Source organism: Lampetra fluviatilis, chromosome 34, assembly GCF_964198595.1.
Source record: "Lampetra fluviatilis chromosome 34, kcLamFluv1.1, whole genome shotgun sequence".
Taxonomy (NCBI): domain Eukaryota; kingdom Metazoa; phylum Chordata; class Hyperoartia; order Petromyzontiformes; family Petromyzontidae; genus Lampetra; species Lampetra fluviatilis.
The window spans coordinates 10,521,721-10,542,041 of record NC_136308.1 but is presented as its reverse complement, the minus strand read 5'-3'; the positions used below and the strand labels follow the sequence as shown (position 1 = coordinate 10,542,041).

Genomic DNA, 20,321 nt, shown 5'->3' with positions numbered 1-20,321 from the left:
AAATTTATATTATTATTTTTTTCTGGGGAGGGACGCCCAGACCCCCTGGAAGATTTGGGCCCCCCCAATGTTGACTCCATGGCACGGTCGCATACTTGTCGACCCCTTATCAGTGCCCTACTTTATTACAGACACATTCAGACCTTATTGGTCACCCCGTGCCCCTTATAAATCTCAACGTTCATCCTACAAAGTCCCATCACAAGGGAGAAACACAAACAAATAGACACAAACAAGTTTTTGCCCAGATTGAAACGGCTGTACGCCGTATGGACCTGAAAACTCAATTTCCCTGTACAAGAATACGGGATCAAACGTATGGGGTTGACAGCTATGGTCAATACACTTACATATTTCCCTTTGTTTCATGCGACACGCTACACCTACTCAAGAATAATAACTCGCGTCAGGCACACGAAGCGCGATTGCTGATCCTCCATTGCTATAGGGCAGCGTTCTTCATTGCATGGCCCGCGGGTCACTGGCGGCCCCTGGTGGCCTTTAGTGCTGTCCCTGATGGCCTTTAGTGCGGTCCCTGGTGGCCTTTAGTGTGGCCCCTGGTGGCCTTTAGTGAGGTCACTGGTGGCCTTTAGTGCGGCCCCTGGTGGCCTTTAGTGCGGTCCCTGGTGGCCTTTAGTGAGGTCCCTGGTGGCCTTTAGTGCGGCCCCTGGTGGCCTTTAGTGCGGTCCCTGGTGGCCTTTAGCGAGGTCCCTGGTGGCCTTTAGTGCGGTCCCTGGTGGCCTTTAGTGCGGTCCCTGGTGGCCTTTAGTGAGGTCCCTGGTGGCCTTTAGTGCGGCCCCTGGTGGCCTTTAGTGCGGTCCCTGGTGGCCTTTAGTGAGGTCCCTGGTGGCCTTTAGTGCGGTCCCTGGTGGCCTTTAGTGCGGTCCCTGGTGGCGTTTAGTGAGGTCCCTGGTGGCCTTTAGTGCGGTCCCTGGTGGCCTTTAGTGCGGTCCCTGGTGGCCTTTAGTGCGGTCCCTGGTGGCCTTTAGTGAGGTCCCTGGTGGCCTTTAGTGCGGTCCCTGGTGGCCTATAGTGAGGTCCCTGGTGGCCTTTAGTGAGGTCCCTGGTGGCCTTTAGTGAGGTCCCTGGTGGCCTTTAGTGCGGCCCCTGGTGGCCTTTAGTGAGGTCCCTGGTGGCCTTTAGTGCGGTCCCTGGTGGCCTTTAGTGAGGTCCCTGGTGGCCTTTAGTGAGGTCCCTGGTGTCCTTTAGTGCGGCCCCTGGTGGCCTTTAGTGCGGCCCCTGGTGGCCCCGTCGACAATCCACAACAAGTGAAAACAACCCCCCATCATCGTGTTGCTGTCATACCCCCAATGGTTTCAAATGTGCGGTGGTGAAAGTGGCCCCCTCTCTCTCAGGATGAGTGAAGAACACCGCTCTATCACGATGACATTTTTGTTTGTTTGATGCCAATATCAAAGTATGAAAAATAAGAATAGGTTTTACCCATTTTCTGGCAAAAACAGGTGTACGTGTGGTTAATGCAGTGCTTGATTCGTTGCAAAAGGTTTCTATTTGGTGTTTGAACAGCTTAACACAACTTCCTGTTTGATTACTGCCACAAAGGGTACCAACCGATTGTTGTTATGTTACACCGCTAATTCACTGTCATGTCGAAAACTGCTGGTTTTAAACAAATCCCGCCAGAAAACACTGGCCCTAAAGGCCGGGTAAGCTTATTTTACAGGACTACAATGTTATTTATATTCTTATAATAACTCTAGTTTGAAAACGGGGGGGGGGGGGGGGTAATTTTATTTATTATAAATCTATAACTCATAAATACATGTTAATTTATTATTTTATCACCAATTAATTGTTAAATTAGTATTAATCCACTAATAATGTATTATTAACTTATAACAAAATAAACAATTAATTGATAACAAATCAATTGTCAATTTATAAAACATTTTTCATCAGCATTAATAATTTATTTAACTTGTGCTTTGTTATTCATTTATTTCCCCACGCAAGATGGCCGACCTGGCCTCCCTCACTGACCTCCCTCACTGGCTACGTCACCACGACGCATCACGTGCCCGGCTCAGGGGCCAATCACGAGTCGGCGTGGCGCGGCCGGGTTCCACGAGGCTGCTGCTTCTGCTGCTGCTGCAGGGTGAGAGGGGGTCCCCTCGATCCCGGTTCCCCCAGGGTCTCCCCCAGGGTCTCACGACCCTTCCACTACAACGGGGCCGTGTGGGCTCCACGCGCAGGGATCCACGGGGGCGATAACAGTGCCGGCTCGGCTGCTGCTACTGCTGCTGTGTGATGGTGGTGGTGTAGTCAATTGTGTTGAGTGGAGTGTGCTTTGCGCGGTCTTTGGCTGGTCTGTAGGGTCCCTGGCCGGTGTGTGTTGGCTGTTGTGTTGGGACCCTGACTGGGGTGTTGGGACCCTGACTGGGGTGTTGGGACCCTGACTGGGGTGTTGGGACTCTGGCTGGGGTCTGTTGGCTGGTGTATAGGAGTTGTGGGGTGTGTGTAATGTGGCACATGATGAACAGTATATGCGTCCTGGCTGGTATGCGTCTGTGTGTGTGATCCCACTAATGTCTGGCTCACGGCCTGGCCCTTGTGCTGCAGGAGTTCCAGCCGAGTCAGCATGTCGGGCCTCCCTTCCGAGACGTGGCAGCCTTCCACCATCACGCTGGAAACAACGTGAGGCCCCTCCTGCCTGCAGGCACCACCGCCATAGAAGTTGGTGGTGGTGGTGATGGTGGTGTGAGCAGTTTTTGTAGTGGGAGTATGTGCTGGTAGGGGTGGGAGCAGCAGTGTAGCTGTGAGCGAACCTATGCACCTGGTGACCCGAGTTCGATTCCCGCTCACGGCCAACACCAGTGGCGATTATCTGAATCGGTCCTGGGCTTCCCCTAGGTCGACTCAGCCTCAAATTAATACTTAGAACGGTTTGTAAACATCGCCACTAGAGAGACAAAGGCGGCCGGGCGTGGTGCTGGCCACCCACCCCCTCGTGTGCCGTTCTGGCCTTTATAGTTGCTCGCTAACAGCACTTGCCCCAACAGTCTGTTGGAGGCTATACGGGGGATTTGTATCTTTGTTGGCAGTGGAGATATCAGTAATGGTAGTTAGTAAAGGAATTAATTGATGGCTGATGTAGAAAAAGAGACTATGTCATTTGAGATGCAAGTCCTCTTGGAGGTTTCGATGGCTGTGTCACTAGTCGCTCTCATCCGTGGCGGTGTTGTGCGTGTGTCGTATGTACGTCACCTGTATATCACATGTTTGTCGTGTGTACATCACCTGTATATCGCATGTGTGTGTGTAAGTCACCTATACAGTTGTACCCTGGAGATCTAACTTAATTCGTTCCAGAAGGCCATTCGAACACCGATTTGTTCGAACACCGAATTAATTTTCCCCATAAGAATTAATGTAAATGACATTAATTGGTACTAGACACAAGAAATCTCTCGTTATAAAGCATTTTTACACGAAGTTTACAGTAATTACATGCATAAAATCATACAAAAAACAAGAAACACAATAAATAAATGGAATAAATATATGGAATAAATGAAATAAATGAACATTGAACTTCACTTTACCTGTAGTAAGGAGAGTTGATGGCTTGAGTGAAAGGTGTTGAGGAGGAGGAGGTGGTAAAACCTTTGTCTGGGCAAGCGTCATGCACGCTGGCCATACGCGTCTCAGCCGTACAGGTTCTTTCAAGTCGCGATTGCCCGTTCGACCTCCGAATTTCGTTCGGTTTCCGGGGCAAAAAATGATCGGAAATATCGTTCGAACACCGATTTGTTCGAGTTCTGGTGCGTTCGATCTCCGAGGTTCTACTATATATGCAATTTGTGTCGTGTGTATGTCAGCTGTATATCGCATGTGTGTCGTGTGTACATTGCATGTGTGATGTATGTATGTCGCCTGTATATTGCATGTGTGTTGTATGTACGTCGCCTGTATATTGCATGTCCGTCGTGTGGTGCAGGATGGGTACTGTGGTGTTGGAGCTCTACTGGATGCACGCTCCCCGCACGTGCCGCAACTTTGCTGAGCTAGCGCGGCGCGGCTACTACAATGGCACTCGCTTTCACAGGATCATCCGCGGATTCATGATCCAGGGCGGAGACCCTACGGGGACAGGTACCATCTCTCCTACGCCTTCTCTCACATCGCTTTACTCCTCTCATCGAACTCTCCTTCCTCTCCCCTCTCATCTCACTCTACTACACACACTCTCCTACCTTTCCCCTCACTCTACTCCCCTCCGCACACGCTCCTACCCTTCCCTTCTCGTGTCTCTCTACTCCCCTCCAGTTTCTGCCTCGATCTTCTTGCTGCTGTCATTATTGGTCGTGTGTGTTGTGTCGGCAATGCAGAGGAGGCTCCTAAAGCAACCATCACTTCAAGAGCTTGAATCGTCCTTTCCATTTCATTGAACATTGGCTCTTTCATAAAGCAAAGGGCACGTTAGATTTCATGTGTAGAGGCCCCTACGCTTCTTTACAAACTGTCGTAATGCTCATGGATAGGTGTGCGTGTGGTGAAGTGTGTATTGGGAGTAGTGGTGAAGCAGTTAGTATTCTAGGTCTCGGCAAGGTAAGGTAATTTACCCTTTTTACCGGGTAAAAGGGTAAAAGTAAAGGGTAAAGGTGTCGGCATGCCAAGGGCTAAGGTAAAGGGTAGGGTAAAGGTAGCTTGGAAGAATTACCCGGTAGGGTAAAGGTAGCGTGAAGTATTATCTGGTAAAAACCTTGTTTACCGCTCGCTAAACGCTCCGTGGCGCAGTCCGTGGCCTCCATTTAAGATTGGAATCATCGAGAGTATTCTGTGTGAATAAAGCGCTCGACCTAGCATTTACCTGTTATAAACCTTTTTCATGTGTAGTACCCCAGTAATTACCCTGTAATCGGGTAATTTGTATGGGGTAAGGGTAAAAGGTAGGGTAAAGTTAGGCTCGTTGTTTTTACCTTTTACCTTACCTTGCCGAGGCTTATAGTACGCTGCGCTACGAACCCGGCGACCTGAGTTAGATTCCCGCTCCCGGCCAACACCGGTGGCTGTGTAACAAAATAAAAATGTATCCTGGGTAGTAAGTGTTATTTTCCAATTGTTTATGCCTCAAAAGTACAGAAAATGGCTATTATTCCCCACAAACTTTGCTTTTGTGACCAGGACAGTGATATTTTGAAATGTACCTATTTTCAATGAGAAAACGTGGTGTGCATTTGTGTCATTCCTTCACGTAAAGTCCTGGTCACAAAAGCAAAGTTTGTGGGGAATAATAGCCATTATCTATACTTTTGAGGCATAAACAATTAGAAAATAACACTTACTACCCAGGGACAAAAATCGTGTTACATAATTATCTGAACCTGTCCTGGGCCTCCCGGAGGGCGACTCGGCCTCAAATGAGTACCTGGTGCAGTGTGTAAACATCGCCACTGGGGAGACAAAGGTGGCCAGGCGTGGTGTTGGCTACCCAGCCCCTCGTGTGCTATGCCGGGGTTCATAGGTGTTCGTTAACAGCACCTGCCACAACAGTCTATTGAGGCTATATGGATAGATCTTTGTCTTTGCTTTTGTTGTGGGGGTACCAGCTAACAGCATTTGCCCCAACAGTCGGTTAAGGCTATACGGGGGTTCTTTGTCTCTGCGTGCGATTGCTTAGTGTAATCTCTAGATTTGAAGTTTTCGTGACTGCAGGGATCCATACTCTATGGTTCTTTCGGTAAAGTCACGTAGGTATAAAATAAAATAAATCAAGTCACGACGTTTCGGGCGCAACACAAGCGTCCGTTATCAGGTGTGCTTAGTGTACTGCGCTTTGAATCTGGCTCCTGAATTGGATTCCCAGCCACGAAATCAGTGGTGTGCGGTGAACCTGTTCTGGGCCTCTACGAGGTCACCACGAGCGCAATGTGTTAACAACAGCAATGGGAAGACAGGGGCATGTTGTTGGCCGCCTCCTCGTGTGCCATGCCGATCTTCACTAGGTGCTCGCGAACAGTTCTTTCCCCAACGCTCTGTGTAGTTACACGGCTGGGTCTGTGTGTCTGTTCAACAGGCCGGGGAGGAGCTTCCGTCTATGGAAAACACTTCGAAGATGAGATCCATCCAGACCTGAAGCACACAGGTGAGTTGACCCAAAACAATTCATACATTCAAATAAAAGATGCTTGCGCTCGCAACACGTGTGTCCGATCAGGGGTGTTGGCTAAGAGGTCAGAGCGCTGAGCCGGTACCACTGACATCCTGAGTTCGAAACCAGGCAGGTGTCTGATTAAACCGGGCTCTCAACTGTTGTCTAGCAAGGTGATGGTTTTATCACTTTAAGTTTGGTTCTGCACTTAGGTTGGATGAACTCCAGTTCTTGAGGATTAACATCTCATTTTCAATGCCATTTGACGAACCTCACTTTCCTATGCAAAGCAGGTGGACTGCCCCCTACTCTGTTATATCAGAGGACACTTGAATGGTTCTCAGAGGTTGCTCTGCGATATCCACTTCCATGGGCCATTCTCCAACACGAAGCGTTGCACTGCTCTGAGAGATGCAAGAGGATACATCTCGTGGCACGACTCCCGATAGCACAATTTGGATAAACTTGGGTTAAAAATTCCAGGAGGCAAAAAAATCGGTTCTTCGCTTAACTTTGTCACGCATCACCACACAGGTGCAGGCATCATCTCGATGGCGAACTCGGGGCCCAACACCAACGGCAGCCAGTTCTTCATCACGCTGGGGCCCACGCAGTGGCTCGACGGCAAGCACTCCATCTTCGCCCGCGTGGCGCGCGGCATGAGTACGGTCAACCGCATTGGGCTTGTTGAGACGGTGGCTCAGGACCGGCCCGTCGAAGAGATCAGCATCATACGCGCCACTTGCTCGGACTGACGCGTCACACACACACGCACTCTCGCACCTCGGACATACGCGGAGGCGAACACAGTCCCGCACAGGCGAACACAGTCACGCACAGACACAAACGCACGGTCACACGGGGATATGCAACAATAATGGTCGCCGTTCGCCACGGAGTGGCAGTGACATCACCACGGCACTTGTGCCAGGATAGATGCGATTGGAGGCCGCGTCACGCGTCGTAGTGGCAGGTTGTCACGAGACAGACCCAGGTGGTATTACGGGTTAACCGCGTTGACTGGCAGACGCAGCACCCGTGCTCTCAATTTGGATAAAGGTGCATTTCCTCCCATCATCCATGTGTAACGGAACTTGGGGTTTTGAACCCTTATCAAATGCATGTTAAACGAAGCCACCTCTTGTCCGATGTTGTTGGCTACACCTCCACACAGTTAAACCAAAACCGCCTTGTGTCGTTTTCCCTCGGTGACAGCTCCTCCGTGCAGTAGACTTTGCTCGTCTTCTACTCAACGTCTGTGGCGCTGCCATCCGGGCTCGCTCCCCTGCCCCCCTCATGCCCCCAACACCAGGATGTCATTTAGCCCCCCTAATTGTGGAGTTATCACAGATGCACCATTCGACATGGATGTACATGCGTGGCTGGCTGGCTGGAGGTGTGCACCTGTTGTCTCTGAGGCCCTGTGCGTGCTGTAAGGTGTTAACTATTTTCTTACCATAAAACTTTTTTTAAAACTTGTAATCCCAGAGAACAGTTTTCTTGCACAAACGTTTAATTTATTTATTTGCTCGAGATGATGCAACTTTCGTGTTGGTGTCTCCGGAAACATTGATATCCACACAACAGTTGGTAAGACCCATGAAAAAACTCTTGATATACACTTTGTACAGGAGTACTGCGTTGTCCCTACCATAACGAAAATCTAATTGCTTGTCTAGAAACTCAGATCATACCCATAATTTTATACCGGTGAAATCTGTCTTTTGGACAGCCGATTCAAGTCGCCGCCATCGTTCACGATCCTGGAATCAACTTTGGAGAGATATAATTGAAAATATCAATAGATTGTGTATCGGTACAAATGTATTGATTGCATTGTCAATGATTTATCGATTTTCCGAACCTTGGCCCCGTGCTTCCGTGGAGCAGGCAGCCAACGCAAGGAACGCTTCCCATATGATATCTCAAGGTGGAGATGGAGCTATGCAATGAGCCCGTGTGCCGGAGCGAGATGGATCATTATGAAGCACCGTGGGATATGGCTTAGGGGAAGTCCATCATCATGGCCTCCGTTAAATGCACCATCCCTTTGTGGCCAATCACAAAAGACCACTAATTCCTAAAGCATTTTACCCCCCCTCCTCCCCCGCCACTTCGGACGGAAACCTCTCAATTCATAGTCTATAGGCCAGATCAAAATTTGGTAACGCATCTTTAGAAGGACCGATGCGCTGATATGGCTGAGAGTGAATTCTGTTGATAACCCCACTCAGCTCAAATGGTTAGTACATGACTCACGATGATTGGCCACCCCAATGCATTGGAACCAATAATCTGTCACTTCCAGGTGGTATCGGCGAGTGAAATATCTGGTTTGGGTTCGTAGACGATCATCTCCAGAGAGCACGCATCTCGAACAGTGGGAAGCGCGGCCGCTGATTTATTAGATTAAAAAAAGATTCCACCAAAGGCTGGATTTGAACCCATGTTCCTACCCCCACGAGATTCTAGACCAGAGGTCGACAACCAAAGTAACAAGAAACATTTTGGTTTTATTCGGTAAAACAAACTCAATATTTCAAGAGCCGTAATGCACATGTGGTGAACACGAGACGATGGGTCCTTAATAAATAAGGTCACCAAGCAGCGGTCCTTGAAGAGCTTCGTGGGGCTGCGGAGCTGCAGGTTTCCGATTTTTGGTCGAGACGATCCACTTCTGCACGCCATGGATAGCGCACGCTGAACATCCTCACTTCACAGCGTGACACTGGCTCTCACCCCGGAGGCAGCATGCTGCGGCATGGATACCGTGCAGGATTAATATTTTTAATGTGCGTGGGGAACGTCGGCAACATGTTGTGGTAACAAAACACACCATGATACAAATGCCTAACAATCACATTAGTTTCAAGTATTTTTCTTTTACGTGCGTGGAACTGAAGCTCATGTCTAACACCTGCCAGAGAATGGCTTGACGGCATGAGAGATTGGTACCAGGAAGCTGTGCATTACTTGAGCATATTGACACAAGACAGAGGAAAGTGGAAAGAAATTACGAAATGTGCAGTGGATACCTACGGTTAGCATGGCTGGCTATGTTACGGTGCGAAAGAAGTTCAACGTACATCACCATCACGACCCATGGGGCAGATAACCCGTAGGTGTCATGCATACATCAGGGCTCTCTGCCAATGGATCGTGATGACAATGAGGAGCACAAAACGCACTCATACACAACGTGAAACACCGCGTTAACGAGAGGCGTGGACGTGTGATCAATCGATGTATTGTGGCCTTAGTAACCTGGGGCGGGGTGGGGGCGCAGTGGATTATCCTTTCGGGGGCTCCATACCAACAAGGCTGGGAACGGCTGTCATCGTCATGCTCCGTTGACGTTTGCATTGCCCCACACGACCACGAGAGGGCGGCAACGAGCCGACGCTGGGAAACAGATTTCCAAACCACGGTTGAACCCCCCCCCAACTCACCTTTGGATCAGGTCAGGTCCCCTTGAGGGTCCCCTTGAGAGCCCTCCTTGTAATGGCTCGAGTCTGGGGAACTGCGGTTACACGAGGTTTTAATTGCGGGATTTCTCTGTGACAAGGACGCAGGGATTGCTAATGTCACCGGGCCTTAATGTGTCCTCTGTGAGACAGGAGACATGGAAATCGGGCCAAATCTGAAAATAGCACGGAACACGATGGGGTGGAGGGGTGATCCTATTGGGGGTGGAGCAACCTATCCAACCAAGTGCAAGCTTTGCCACTATATATTATTTAACTTCTTTCGCACCGTACAAAGCCAAACGTGCTAATCGGAGGTGCAGGGATAATATTTATTTGGAGTTTGCACGTTCTCCCCGTCGGCATGTGGATTTTTCTCCGGGTCCTCCGGTTTCCCCCTCCACATTTAGAAACACGCGTTGAGAGTATTTCGCTGCAATACATTTCCACGTGATAAGCCACTTTGTTGAGCTATCATTTGTGACCAGGTCGCTTCTGAAAAAAAAAACATTGTAGTAATGATGATTCCAGAGAACAACGGTCCTGGTGCGTCATATAGATCTAACCACCGCGGTTTGTGACCTGGTTTAATTGTGCCTTGGTCGTTGTGTTTGGGGTCGATGTGCGATCCAGTGAGTCCTGGGGTAAATGGTCGTCGCTCAAATACAGTCCACCGATTCCGTGCTGCCAAGAGAGTTGTTGCCCATTAAAAATGAAGGTGGGAGCCAGTGGCGGCTCGTGACATCTCCACGAGGCGGGGCTGTTGTGAGTGACCTCTGAACTGACGGTGTTCTAATTAAGAAAAAGCTCGTCGTGTTATTAGCCTTCCCGAGAAAGTTATTTTACTTTCTTATCTACCAACGGTAGTCATTTATAAAAAATACGAAACAAAACAACAAAGCACTCAAATGCTGTCCCCATGACCCTAAAGTCCACACTACACAACCCCTTTGACACTGACAAAAGCCTGAAGAACAATTAAAGATCAGTCATCCCTTGAAATGGAATATTTAGGAGTGACTCGTGTTCGTTGCTAATTCTTCGTTTTCTGCACCTGTTGCCATCGCCACTGCTGTTGTTTCCTCTTCGAGCGTGTAGGCCGTGACCTGCTATATTTGCACAGTGCAACCTCGCGTTGTGACATCGTCTCATTACAGCCACGGGCGCATTCTTTTTTCACCGCCCTCAATGGGTCTAAAACGGCGTGGCTAAAATGCGAAGCTAATCGCAATGAATGAAGGGGGACATCTCTCACTCGGGCGCCTTCAAAGCCGCCCCGAGACCTCCCCGAGGCACAACTCAGACTGTAGTGTTGCAGCGGTTTCAAATATGAACTAAAATTTGTATCTTCATTTGGAAATTAACGTTGAAAGAATCATCATATATTTTTAAACACAACCAAAATTTTATATAAAAGTATTTTTTATTAGAAACATAATTTCTCATCTCCAGCGAATAAACGGGTAAACAGACACAGGGTAACAGATTGGCACAAAGAGAGGCACACAGATACACAGAGACAAAGAGAGAGAGACACACACACAGGGGAACAGAGAAGACATCGAGACAGACAGAGAGAATCAGAGAGACGACATACAGGGACAGGCACAGACCACCGGCTCCACAGCCCTCCAGCCCGCTGCCCCGGCAGGGAGGCAGCTCGTGGCGTCGCTTCGCCTTCATCGGTGCTTCACGCCGGACCGCACTCGCGGTTGAGGCGAGAAGTTCATTAAACAAACATCGCGGACCTCCCACGGGTCCTCTGTCGACGTCCATCCATCCCGGACTGCTGCGGCATCCGCATAATTAACACGATTTGTTTTCTCTCACTGCGGAAACCCTCGGAGAGAGAGAGAGTGAGTGGGAGCGGAGCAGGAATGGCCCCAGTTCTGACCCCCAGGGCTCCATCCCAGTTCCCACCTCAGGAAGGGCACCCGGACCACGGGGGTGGAAGGGGGGGGTCATTGAAAGGGTTCGAGTCTAAACGCCACCTGCCACGGCTCACAGCCACCTCGCAGACCTCGCTCCGTCGCCGTGTCGCGCACGAGGCCATTAGCGCCCTCGTTAGCTATTGATGGATTCCCTTTGCCCGGGACGGTGTCGATGAGGCTGCACGCTGCTCGATCGCAGCGGGAAGGGGGCCCCTTACCTGCTTTTAGTTCAAACGAGAAGCAAATTAGGACCGCTAACCTGCAGGCAATTACGTAATGGACCAGATTGCATGCATACATCGTAGCGACCCCGTTTTATTCGGCCAACGAGATACCCGCGTTGCGTTACTCGATTTTGCACCGCAAAAATAATATTTTATTTATTTTGTAATATTTATTATAATAATTGTAATAACATAATGACTATTTATCATATTTAATGTACAGTAATTATAATTTATAATATTTAGAATTATAATATTGTATAATGATATTTCCCGACGAAAGTGTATGCGATTTGATTGATATTTTTTTGAGATGTAGATTTATATTTCAAGGCTTCTCTCCGTGGTGTGTATTTTTTGTATTCCGCTGTGTGGTGCAACACAGCGTGAGCAACTGCAACGCGTGACCTCGAGTGCTGCCGCTGTGCCGTGCGGGATAAACGCCACTGCACCACCTGGCGACTCTCGACGTTCAGGATCTATCTGCGATTGGGAGAGTTGTTGGTGTTTGTCAGCGATGTCGCCATGCATCGATTCACCCATGAATAGTATTGATGTTTAAGGTCACGTGCGGGATTACTGCTTGGCAGGATCGACCAGTGGATGCCTTCATCCAGCAGTGGATTGATCAGGGCTGCTGCTGCTGATGGTGTTGATGATGAATCTGGCTGTACGTGGATTGACCCCCGCGTGTAAGAATCGATGTTTGGAGATTCGCGTACGCCTCAAGCAATGGGTCCCCGTGACCACTGCAACCACGAGAGACCAAATCTCAGTGGGTTCTTGAATCGAATCGTGGACTCAGAATTAAGACAATTCGTCGAATCGCCGCGGTGGGGTTTGGGGTGACGGGGAGGAGGGTGGGCGATTGATTCATCATTCGTGTTCATCGAAGCATTCTTTATTTTCTCCGATCTTCACCGACAATTCTGAGTCATGTAATAATGTCAGCGATGCATTTTTAAGCGTTGGTTGCACAAAATTGCACTTTTTTGGGGGGGGGGGGGTACGGTAATTGAGGTTTTATATTATATCAAAGACCGACAACATGAAACACGACCCAATGAGAGAGGCAATTGCAGATTAGTGCTCATTAGTCTGTATCCCGGTGCCTCCGACCCATCGCGCGGCCATCGGCCAGTGGGACGTTTGGAAAAGTAGGGCAGAGCTCGCAGCAAAAAAATGTCTCTGGCCACAGTCGCTGACGCACAAAGAGAACCGTGGGGGGACATCACATTTCTGCGGTGAACCGTTTTGAGACGGCGTGACTCGCACTGGGGGTTCCAGCCCAGTCAACACGGCATGTTGGATCAACCGTCGGATCGACCGGTGGGGCCAAGGGTTCCCAACCACATGGCGACGTTGGTTCCGACGTTGTTGCATGTTTACTGGGTAGGTGGGGTGGCAGGCACCACCACCATTGTTACCCCGTATGCCACCGGTCTTTTGTTTTCGGTACTGCAGGGCATCCATCACATCGGTGACACAATTGAATTTACTGGACATTTGTTGAAAAAATTGCTTCATAGTTAATCGAATTCATTCAGTCTAAATAAACATTCTAATTGTGAAATAAAGATTCTGAATCGCCCCCTCCCAGACCCCCAAACATATATGATTACAAAAAAAATATTCTAATGCCGCTCAGACATCTGCGTAAGCGAGCGGTGCAATTCCTCGGGATCGCATTGCTGTATCGTAACGAGCTCACTGGATGGATGTATATATATACACATAAGTTGAATCTAATGAATTATCCCTGACATTTTTTTATAGGGCAATTGCAATAGCAGCAGCAACAGCCGGATGTTACGCGCGCGTGCAGAAACGACCGCGGCGCAAGCGATGCAATATTGATGAGATTCCCTTTGCACAGCTTTGCCGCCCGCCCTCCTCGCATCCTCGGGGTACACGTGTGCGCCTGGTGGTGCTGCACACGTGTGTGCGCGCGTGTGTGTACACAACAGGCACTGGGGAGCGATAGCGTCGTGGTAAGCGCACTCCGCTCAGGGCGCCACGAACCCAGCTCCCAGAATTCGATTCCCGCTCACGGACAGCATCGGTGACGATGATCTCAACCGGATCCCTGGGCCTCCCCTAGGTCGACTCGGCCATACATTAGTACAGGGTGTCAGGTGTAAACATCGCCACTCGGGAGACAAAGGTGGCCGGGCGTGGTTGCTGGCCACCCATCCCTTCGTGTGCCGCTTCGGCCTTCATAGGTGCTCGCTAACAGCACTTGCCCCAACCGCATGTTGAATGCTTATAGGGGGGATCTTTGATGGTCGCAGATTCCATAACCTATCATGTATACACCTGTGCGCGCGTGCGTGTGATGGAACACACGTGAGCGCACGAGACAGCGCCAGGCTGGGATGCACGCTGGTCAACCCTGGAGCTAGAAATACACACGGGCAGATATGTGTGGAGATGAACTCGTGCACAGCAGCAACAGCAACTCAGTAGCGGTCGCCCTCACGACGGCGCTCGTGCCAGACTGCGTGCTCTTTGAGGCTAATTTAAAATGTGGAATACTCGCCGGCATGAGGTCATGGGAGTGGACCCCGGCGTTATCGGTTAAATCACAGAGATGCCTCGGTGGGGTTGTGCTCTTCACACACAAGGACACAAATCTCCCGTGTAGGCTTTAGGAGGCTGTTGGGGCAAGTGCTGTTCGCGGTCATCGGCGAAGGGACGGCGCACGATGGGGGTGGTGTGGTTAGAAGCACGCCCCCACCCGCCTTTTTGTGTCGATGTTTCCGCACTACACCGGGTGCTTATTTACAGCTGAGTTGACCTAGGAGACGCCCAGGACCAGTCGAGTATCGTCACCAATTATGCCGGGAATCGAACTCCAAGTGCCGGGTTTGTAGCGCAGTGCGCGCTATCTACTGCACTACCACTCCTCAAGCACAGACACTCACTCACCCTCTTGGCCAGATCATCCATGAGCGAGTCCAGAAAACTGTCCCACCTCAAGGTAGCAACATCTTAGTAGCTCCGATTTATCTCCACGGCTAACGAGAGTGAATCACTTCCCAACAGTTACCACATCACTCACAGTTCTGTTGAGGGCCACATTGAGAAATTGGAACCGCTAAAGTGAACCCCGGCTCTCGGGTTGATCCCCGAGAAGTGAGATTACTCGGCCGGCGGCTCACGGACTCCGCGGGTGTTCTTCGTTGCAAGGTCCGCGGACCACGGAGCGGCCCCTGGTGGTGGCCTTTAGCGCGTCCCCTGGCGTGCGGCCCTCTGACAATACACAACACGTCGCAGGCTTGCGCGATCAATATCATCCATAATACAGGGTTTTGTGGGTTAGATCGCGTAAATATATAAATGTGTCGTTAAACCCGCCACCACCCGACACAGCCAATTAGTAAGGGTTGTCACGTAAACAACACGTGCTAATTTGTTACGAGTACAGCACATCGGTGTGTTGGAGAGCAAAGCCACAACATTTACAATCTGAGTACGACTTTTCACCAGTAATTACAATTAGCTGTTGCCAGATGAAGCTAGTTGCGTGTTCTGTTTACGTGACAAACCTTACCAATGGGCTGTCGGGTGGTGGCGACACTTTTATATATTTACGCGCTAGAAGTCAAAAAGACCTGTATTGTGAATACACAAACATGCGAAAACACCCCATCGTGGTGTCAAACCCCCAACGCTTTCAAATGTGTGACCCCCCCCCCCCACACTGATGATGTCCCATCGGCGAAAGTTGCCCCCCCCCCCTCCAACGCCACCCGTCTGAAACTTCGTGAAGGACGACTGCACTACGCGGACGACTGCCGGCCGGTTCGTGTCAGGAAGGAGCTTTGAAGTGCTTCCTCTGGCGTCTTGCCCCCTCCCCACCCACCCCACCCCCTCCTCTTTGTGCCACGCGAAGCCTCTCCGGGTGTAATCGCTTTGTTGTGCCACCGATCACCTCTCGCGTCCTGATGGTGGTTACGATCTCCCGCGGCCGTGCGCCGTACACGGGCGCCGCTCTCTTGCCTCCCTCCCCCATGTCGCCTGTAACAGACTCGTTGGATCTTGACTCAAAGCTTTCGTGACTGCAGGAATTCATATTGTTGGGTCTTTTGGTAAAGTCATGGAGATAAGCTCAAATAAAATAACAAGAAAATGACTCGTTGGGGCAAGTGCTGTGAGCGAGTAGCACCTGTGAAGGCCGGCATGGCACACGAGGTGGTGAGAGAGAGGGGGGGGGGTAAACACCACGCCCGGCCGCCTTTGTCTCCCCAGTGACGATGTTTACACACCCCACCAGGTTGAGGCTGAGTCGACCTGGGGGAGGCTCAGGACCGGTACAGATACCTCGTCACTGGTGTTTGGCCGTGGGCAGGGATCGAACTCGGGTCTCTGCCGGGGTTCGTAGCGCAGCGCGGTCCTCCGCACCCCCCCTCGTTCACCCCATCAACACCCCCCACCCCCACCACCTCGTTCACCCCATCAACACCCCCCCACCACCTCGTTCACCCCATCAACCACCCCCACCACCTCGTTCACTGTCTCACGCATCCACTCACGTTGCCTGCTGCCTCCGTCTCGCTGTTGAGCCGGAAACCCGTGTCCTCGACATGCCGGGCTCGTTCCGATAATTGGGGGGTCGGGCAACCTGCGGCTTCTGGAGCCGCATGCGGCTCTTGAAGGACTGCTGCTTGGCAATGCCGGATGATCCCCGTAGCACCAGTAGCTTCACATGATGCTACGGGCCCAGCACTTCCAAGGGCCCCGCGCTAAGTGCTTTCAAGCTGTCAATTCCGGTTCAGCGATTCTGCACTTGCTCTATTACTGTAGTACTATACCGCCTTAAACTTTTATGAACTACTGGGTGTTTAAGGTGAGCGATTTGTCGTATTATCTGGCTGCATAGTAAATGAAAAAATACAATTACTTTCCTATGCAAGTAAAACAATTGTGTTTTAATATTTGCGTGTTTTTGAGGGTGTTTTTTCTCTTTCCCATGAATTAAACAACAAAACCCCCCGAAATTTCCACGAAGACCAAACATGGCCCGGATGGCATGCATTGTATTTTCTTTACGCTGTACAATTATAACAAGCGCTATACATCACTATTGTTAACACGTAGATATTTTATATTGGAACATCCATGAAAAGATCCCAAAACAATGCCCATAAATGCCGAACCTCATCCTGTGTATACCGGTATATACCCGTGGGGTCGCCTGTGGATTGCACCGTCTGTAGTAATACACAATGCTTCCCTCTCTCACCATCTCCCTTCCTCATCTCCCCCCCCCCATCTCCCTCCCCCCATCTCCCTCCCCCATCTCCCTCCCCCCATCTCCCCCATCTCCCCCCCCATCTCCCCCTCCCCCCATCTCCCCCCATCTCCCCCTCCCCCCATCTTCCTCCCCCCCCATCTCCCCCATCTCCCTCCCCCCATCTCCCTCCCCCCATCTCCCTCCCCCCCATCTCCCCCCATCTCCCTCCCCCCCATCTCCCTCTATCTCCCCCTCCCCCCATCTCCCTCCCCCCATCTCCCTCCCCCCATCTCCCTCCCCCCATCTCCCCCTCCCCATCTCCCCCTTCCCATCTCCCTCCCCTATCTCCCTCCCCTCATCTCCCCTCCCCCCATCTGCTCCTCCCATCTCCCTCTCCCCCCATCTCCCTCTCCCCCCATCTCCCCCTCCCCTATCTCCCTCCCCTATCTCCCTCCCCTCATCTCCCCCTCCCCCCATCTCCTCCTCCCATCTCCCTCTACCCCCATCTCCCCCTCCCCCCATCTCCCCCTCCCCCATCTCCCCCTCCCCCCATCTCCCCCTCCCCACATCTCCCCTCCCCCCCTCCCCCATCTCCCTCCCCCATCTCCCCTCCCCCCATCTCCCCCTCCCCCCATCTCCCCCTCCCCCCCACCCCCCCATCTCCCCCATCTCCCCCCATCTCCCCCTCCCCCATCTCCCCTCCCCCCATCTCCCCCTCCCCCCATCTCCCTCCCCCCCGATCTCCCCTCCCCCATCTCCCCCTCCCTTCATCTCCTTTCCCCCCATCCCCCCCTCCCCCATCTCCCTCCCCCATCTCCCTCCCCCCATCTCCCCCTCCCCCCATCTCCTTCCCCCCATCTCCCTCTATCTCCCCCTCCCCCATCTCCCCCTCCCCTATCTCCCTCCCCTCATCTCCCCCTCCCCCATCTCTTCCTCCCATCTCCCTCTCCCCCCACCTCCCCCTCCCCCCATCTCCCCTCCCCCATCTCCCCCTCCCCCATCTCCCCCTCCCCCCATCTCCCCCTCCCCCCCTCCCCCCATCTCCCTCCCCCCATCTCCCCCTCCCCCCCACCTCCCCCTCCCCCCATCTCCCCTCCCCCATCTCCCCCTCCCCCATCTCCCTCTCCCCCATCTCCCTCTCCCCCATCTCCCTCTCCCCCATCTCCCTCTCCTCCATCTCCTCCCCCCCCCATCTCCCTCCCCCCCCATCTCCCTCCCCCCCCATCTCCCTCACTCCCATCTCCCTCCCCCCATCTCCCTCCCCTCATCTCCCCCTCCCCCCATCTCCTCCTCCCATCTCCCTCTCCCCCCATCTCCCTCTCCCCCCATCTCCCCTCCCCTATCTCCCTCCCCTATCTCCCTCCCTCATCTCCCCCTCCCCCCATCTCCTCCTCCCATCTCCCTCTACCCCCATCTCCCCCTCCCCCCATCTCCCCCTCCCCCCATCTCCCCCTCCCCCCATCTCCCCCTCCCCCCCTCCCCCATCTCCCTCCCCCCATCTCCCCCTCCCCCCATCTCCCCCTCCCCCCCACCCCCCCATCTCCCCCATCTCCCCCTCCCCCCATCTCCCAGTCCCCCATCTTCCCCTCCCCCCATCTCCCCCTCCCCCCATCTCCCTCCCCCCCGATCTCCCCTCCCCCATCTCCCTCTCCCTCCAACTCCCTCCCCCCCATCTCCCCCTCCCCCATCTCCCTCCCCCCATCTCCCTCCCCCCATCTCCCCCTCCCCCCATCTCCTTCCCCCTATCTCCCTCTATCTCCCCTCCCCCATCTCCCCCTCCCCCATCTCCCCCTCCCCCATCTCCTCCTCCCATCTCCCTCTCCCCCCATTTCCCTCTCCCCCCATCTCCCCCTCCCCTATCTCCCTCCCCTCATCTCCCCCTCCCCCCATCTCCCCTCCCCCATCTCCCTCCCCCATCTCCCCCTCCCCCCATCTCCCTCCCCCATCTCCCCCTCCCCCCCTCCCCCCATCTCCCTCCCCCCATCTCCCCCTCCCCCCCATCTCCCCCTCCCCCATCTCCCCCTCCCCATCTCCCCCTCCCCCCATCTCCCCCTCCCCCATCTCCCCCTCTCCATCTACCCCTCCCCCATCTCCCCCTCCCCCATCTCCCCCTCCCCCATCTCCCCCTCCCCCATCTCCCCCATCTACCCCTCCCCCATCTCCCTCTCCCCCATCTCCCTCTCCCCCATCTCCCTCTCCTCCATCTCCCTCCCCCCCCATCTCCCTCACTCCCATCTCCCTCCCCCAACTCCCTCCCCCCATCTCCCTCCCCACATCTCCCTCTCCTCCATCTCCCCATCTCCCTCCCCCACCATCTCCCTCCCCCCACATCGCCCTCCCCCCCATCTCCCTCCCCCCATCTCCCTCCCCCCCATCTCCCTCTCTCCCCATGTCCCTCTATCCCACCTCCTCCACATCTCGCTTCCTCCCCGTTTTCCTCTCTCCACCCCCCTTCCTCCTTATCTCCCCAACTCCCTTCCTCCCCATCTCCCTCCCCCCATCTCCCTCCCCCCATCTCCCCCTCCCCCCATCTCCCTCCCCCCCGATCTCCCCTCCCCCATCTTCCCCTCCCTCCATCTCCCTCCCCCCCATCTCCCCCTCCCCCATCTCCCTCCCCCCCATCTCCCTCCCCCCATCTCCCCCTCCCCCCATCTCCTTCCCCCATCTCCCTCTATCTCCCCCTCCCCCATCTCCCCCTCCCCTATCTCCCTCCCCTCATCTCCCCCTCCCCCATCTCCTCCTCCCATCTCCCTCTCCCCCCATTTCCCTCTCCCCCCATCTCCCCCTCACCTATCTCCCTCCCCTCATCTCCCCCTCCCCCCATCTCTTCCTCCCATCTTCCTCTCCCCCCACCTCCCCCTCCCCCCAACTCCCCCTCCCCCATCTCCCTCCCCCCATCTCCGCCTCCCCCCATCTCCCTCCCCCATCTCCCCCTCCCCCCATCTCCCTCCCCCCATCTCCCCCTCCCCCCCATCTCCCCCTCCCCCCATCTCCCCTCCCCCATCTCCCCCTCCCCCCATCTCCCCCTCCCCCATCTCCCCCTCTCCCATCTACCCCTCCCCCATCTACCCCTCCCCCATCTCCCTCTCCCCCATCTCCCCCATCTACCCCTCCCCCATCTCCCCCTCCCCCCATCTCTCCCTCCCCCATCTCCCCCATCTACCCCTCCCCCATCTCCCTCTCCCCCATCTCCCTCTCCTCCATCTCCCTCCCCCCCCCCATCTCCCTCACTCCCATCTCCCTCCCCCCAACTCCCTCCCCCCATCTCCCTCCCCACATCTCCCTCCCCCCCCATCTCCCTCCCCCCATCTCCCTCCCCCCATCTCCCTCCCCCCATCTCCCTCCCCCCATCTC

The 20,321-nt window shown here is 53.4% G+C and overlaps 1 protein-coding gene across 2 annotated transcripts; it reads left to right on the top strand.

Moving 5' to 3' along the window:
• The first annotated feature begins 2,053 nt into the window (after positions 1-2,053).
• PPIL1 (peptidylprolyl isomerase like 1) lies at positions 2,054-7,587 on the top strand. Of its 2 annotated transcripts, none has more exons than XM_078872494.1 (5): positions 2,054-2,116; positions 2,581-2,655; positions 3,959-4,113; positions 6,038-6,106; positions 6,647-7,587. In XM_078872494.1, the coding sequence occupies exons 2-5, from the start codon at positions 2,600-2,602 to the stop codon at positions 6,865-6,867; spliced, it is 501 nt and encodes a 166-aa protein (XP_078728620.1). In that variant the 5' UTR covers positions 2,054-2,116; positions 2,581-2,599; the 3' UTR covers positions 6,868-7,587. The 2 variants fall into 2 exon arrangements, with proteins under 2 accessions (XP_078728620.1, XP_078728622.1); XM_078872496.1 differs by lacking the exon at positions 2,054-2,116 and adding an exon at positions 2,125-2,271.
• Positions 7,588-20,321: the final 12,734 nt, after the last annotated feature.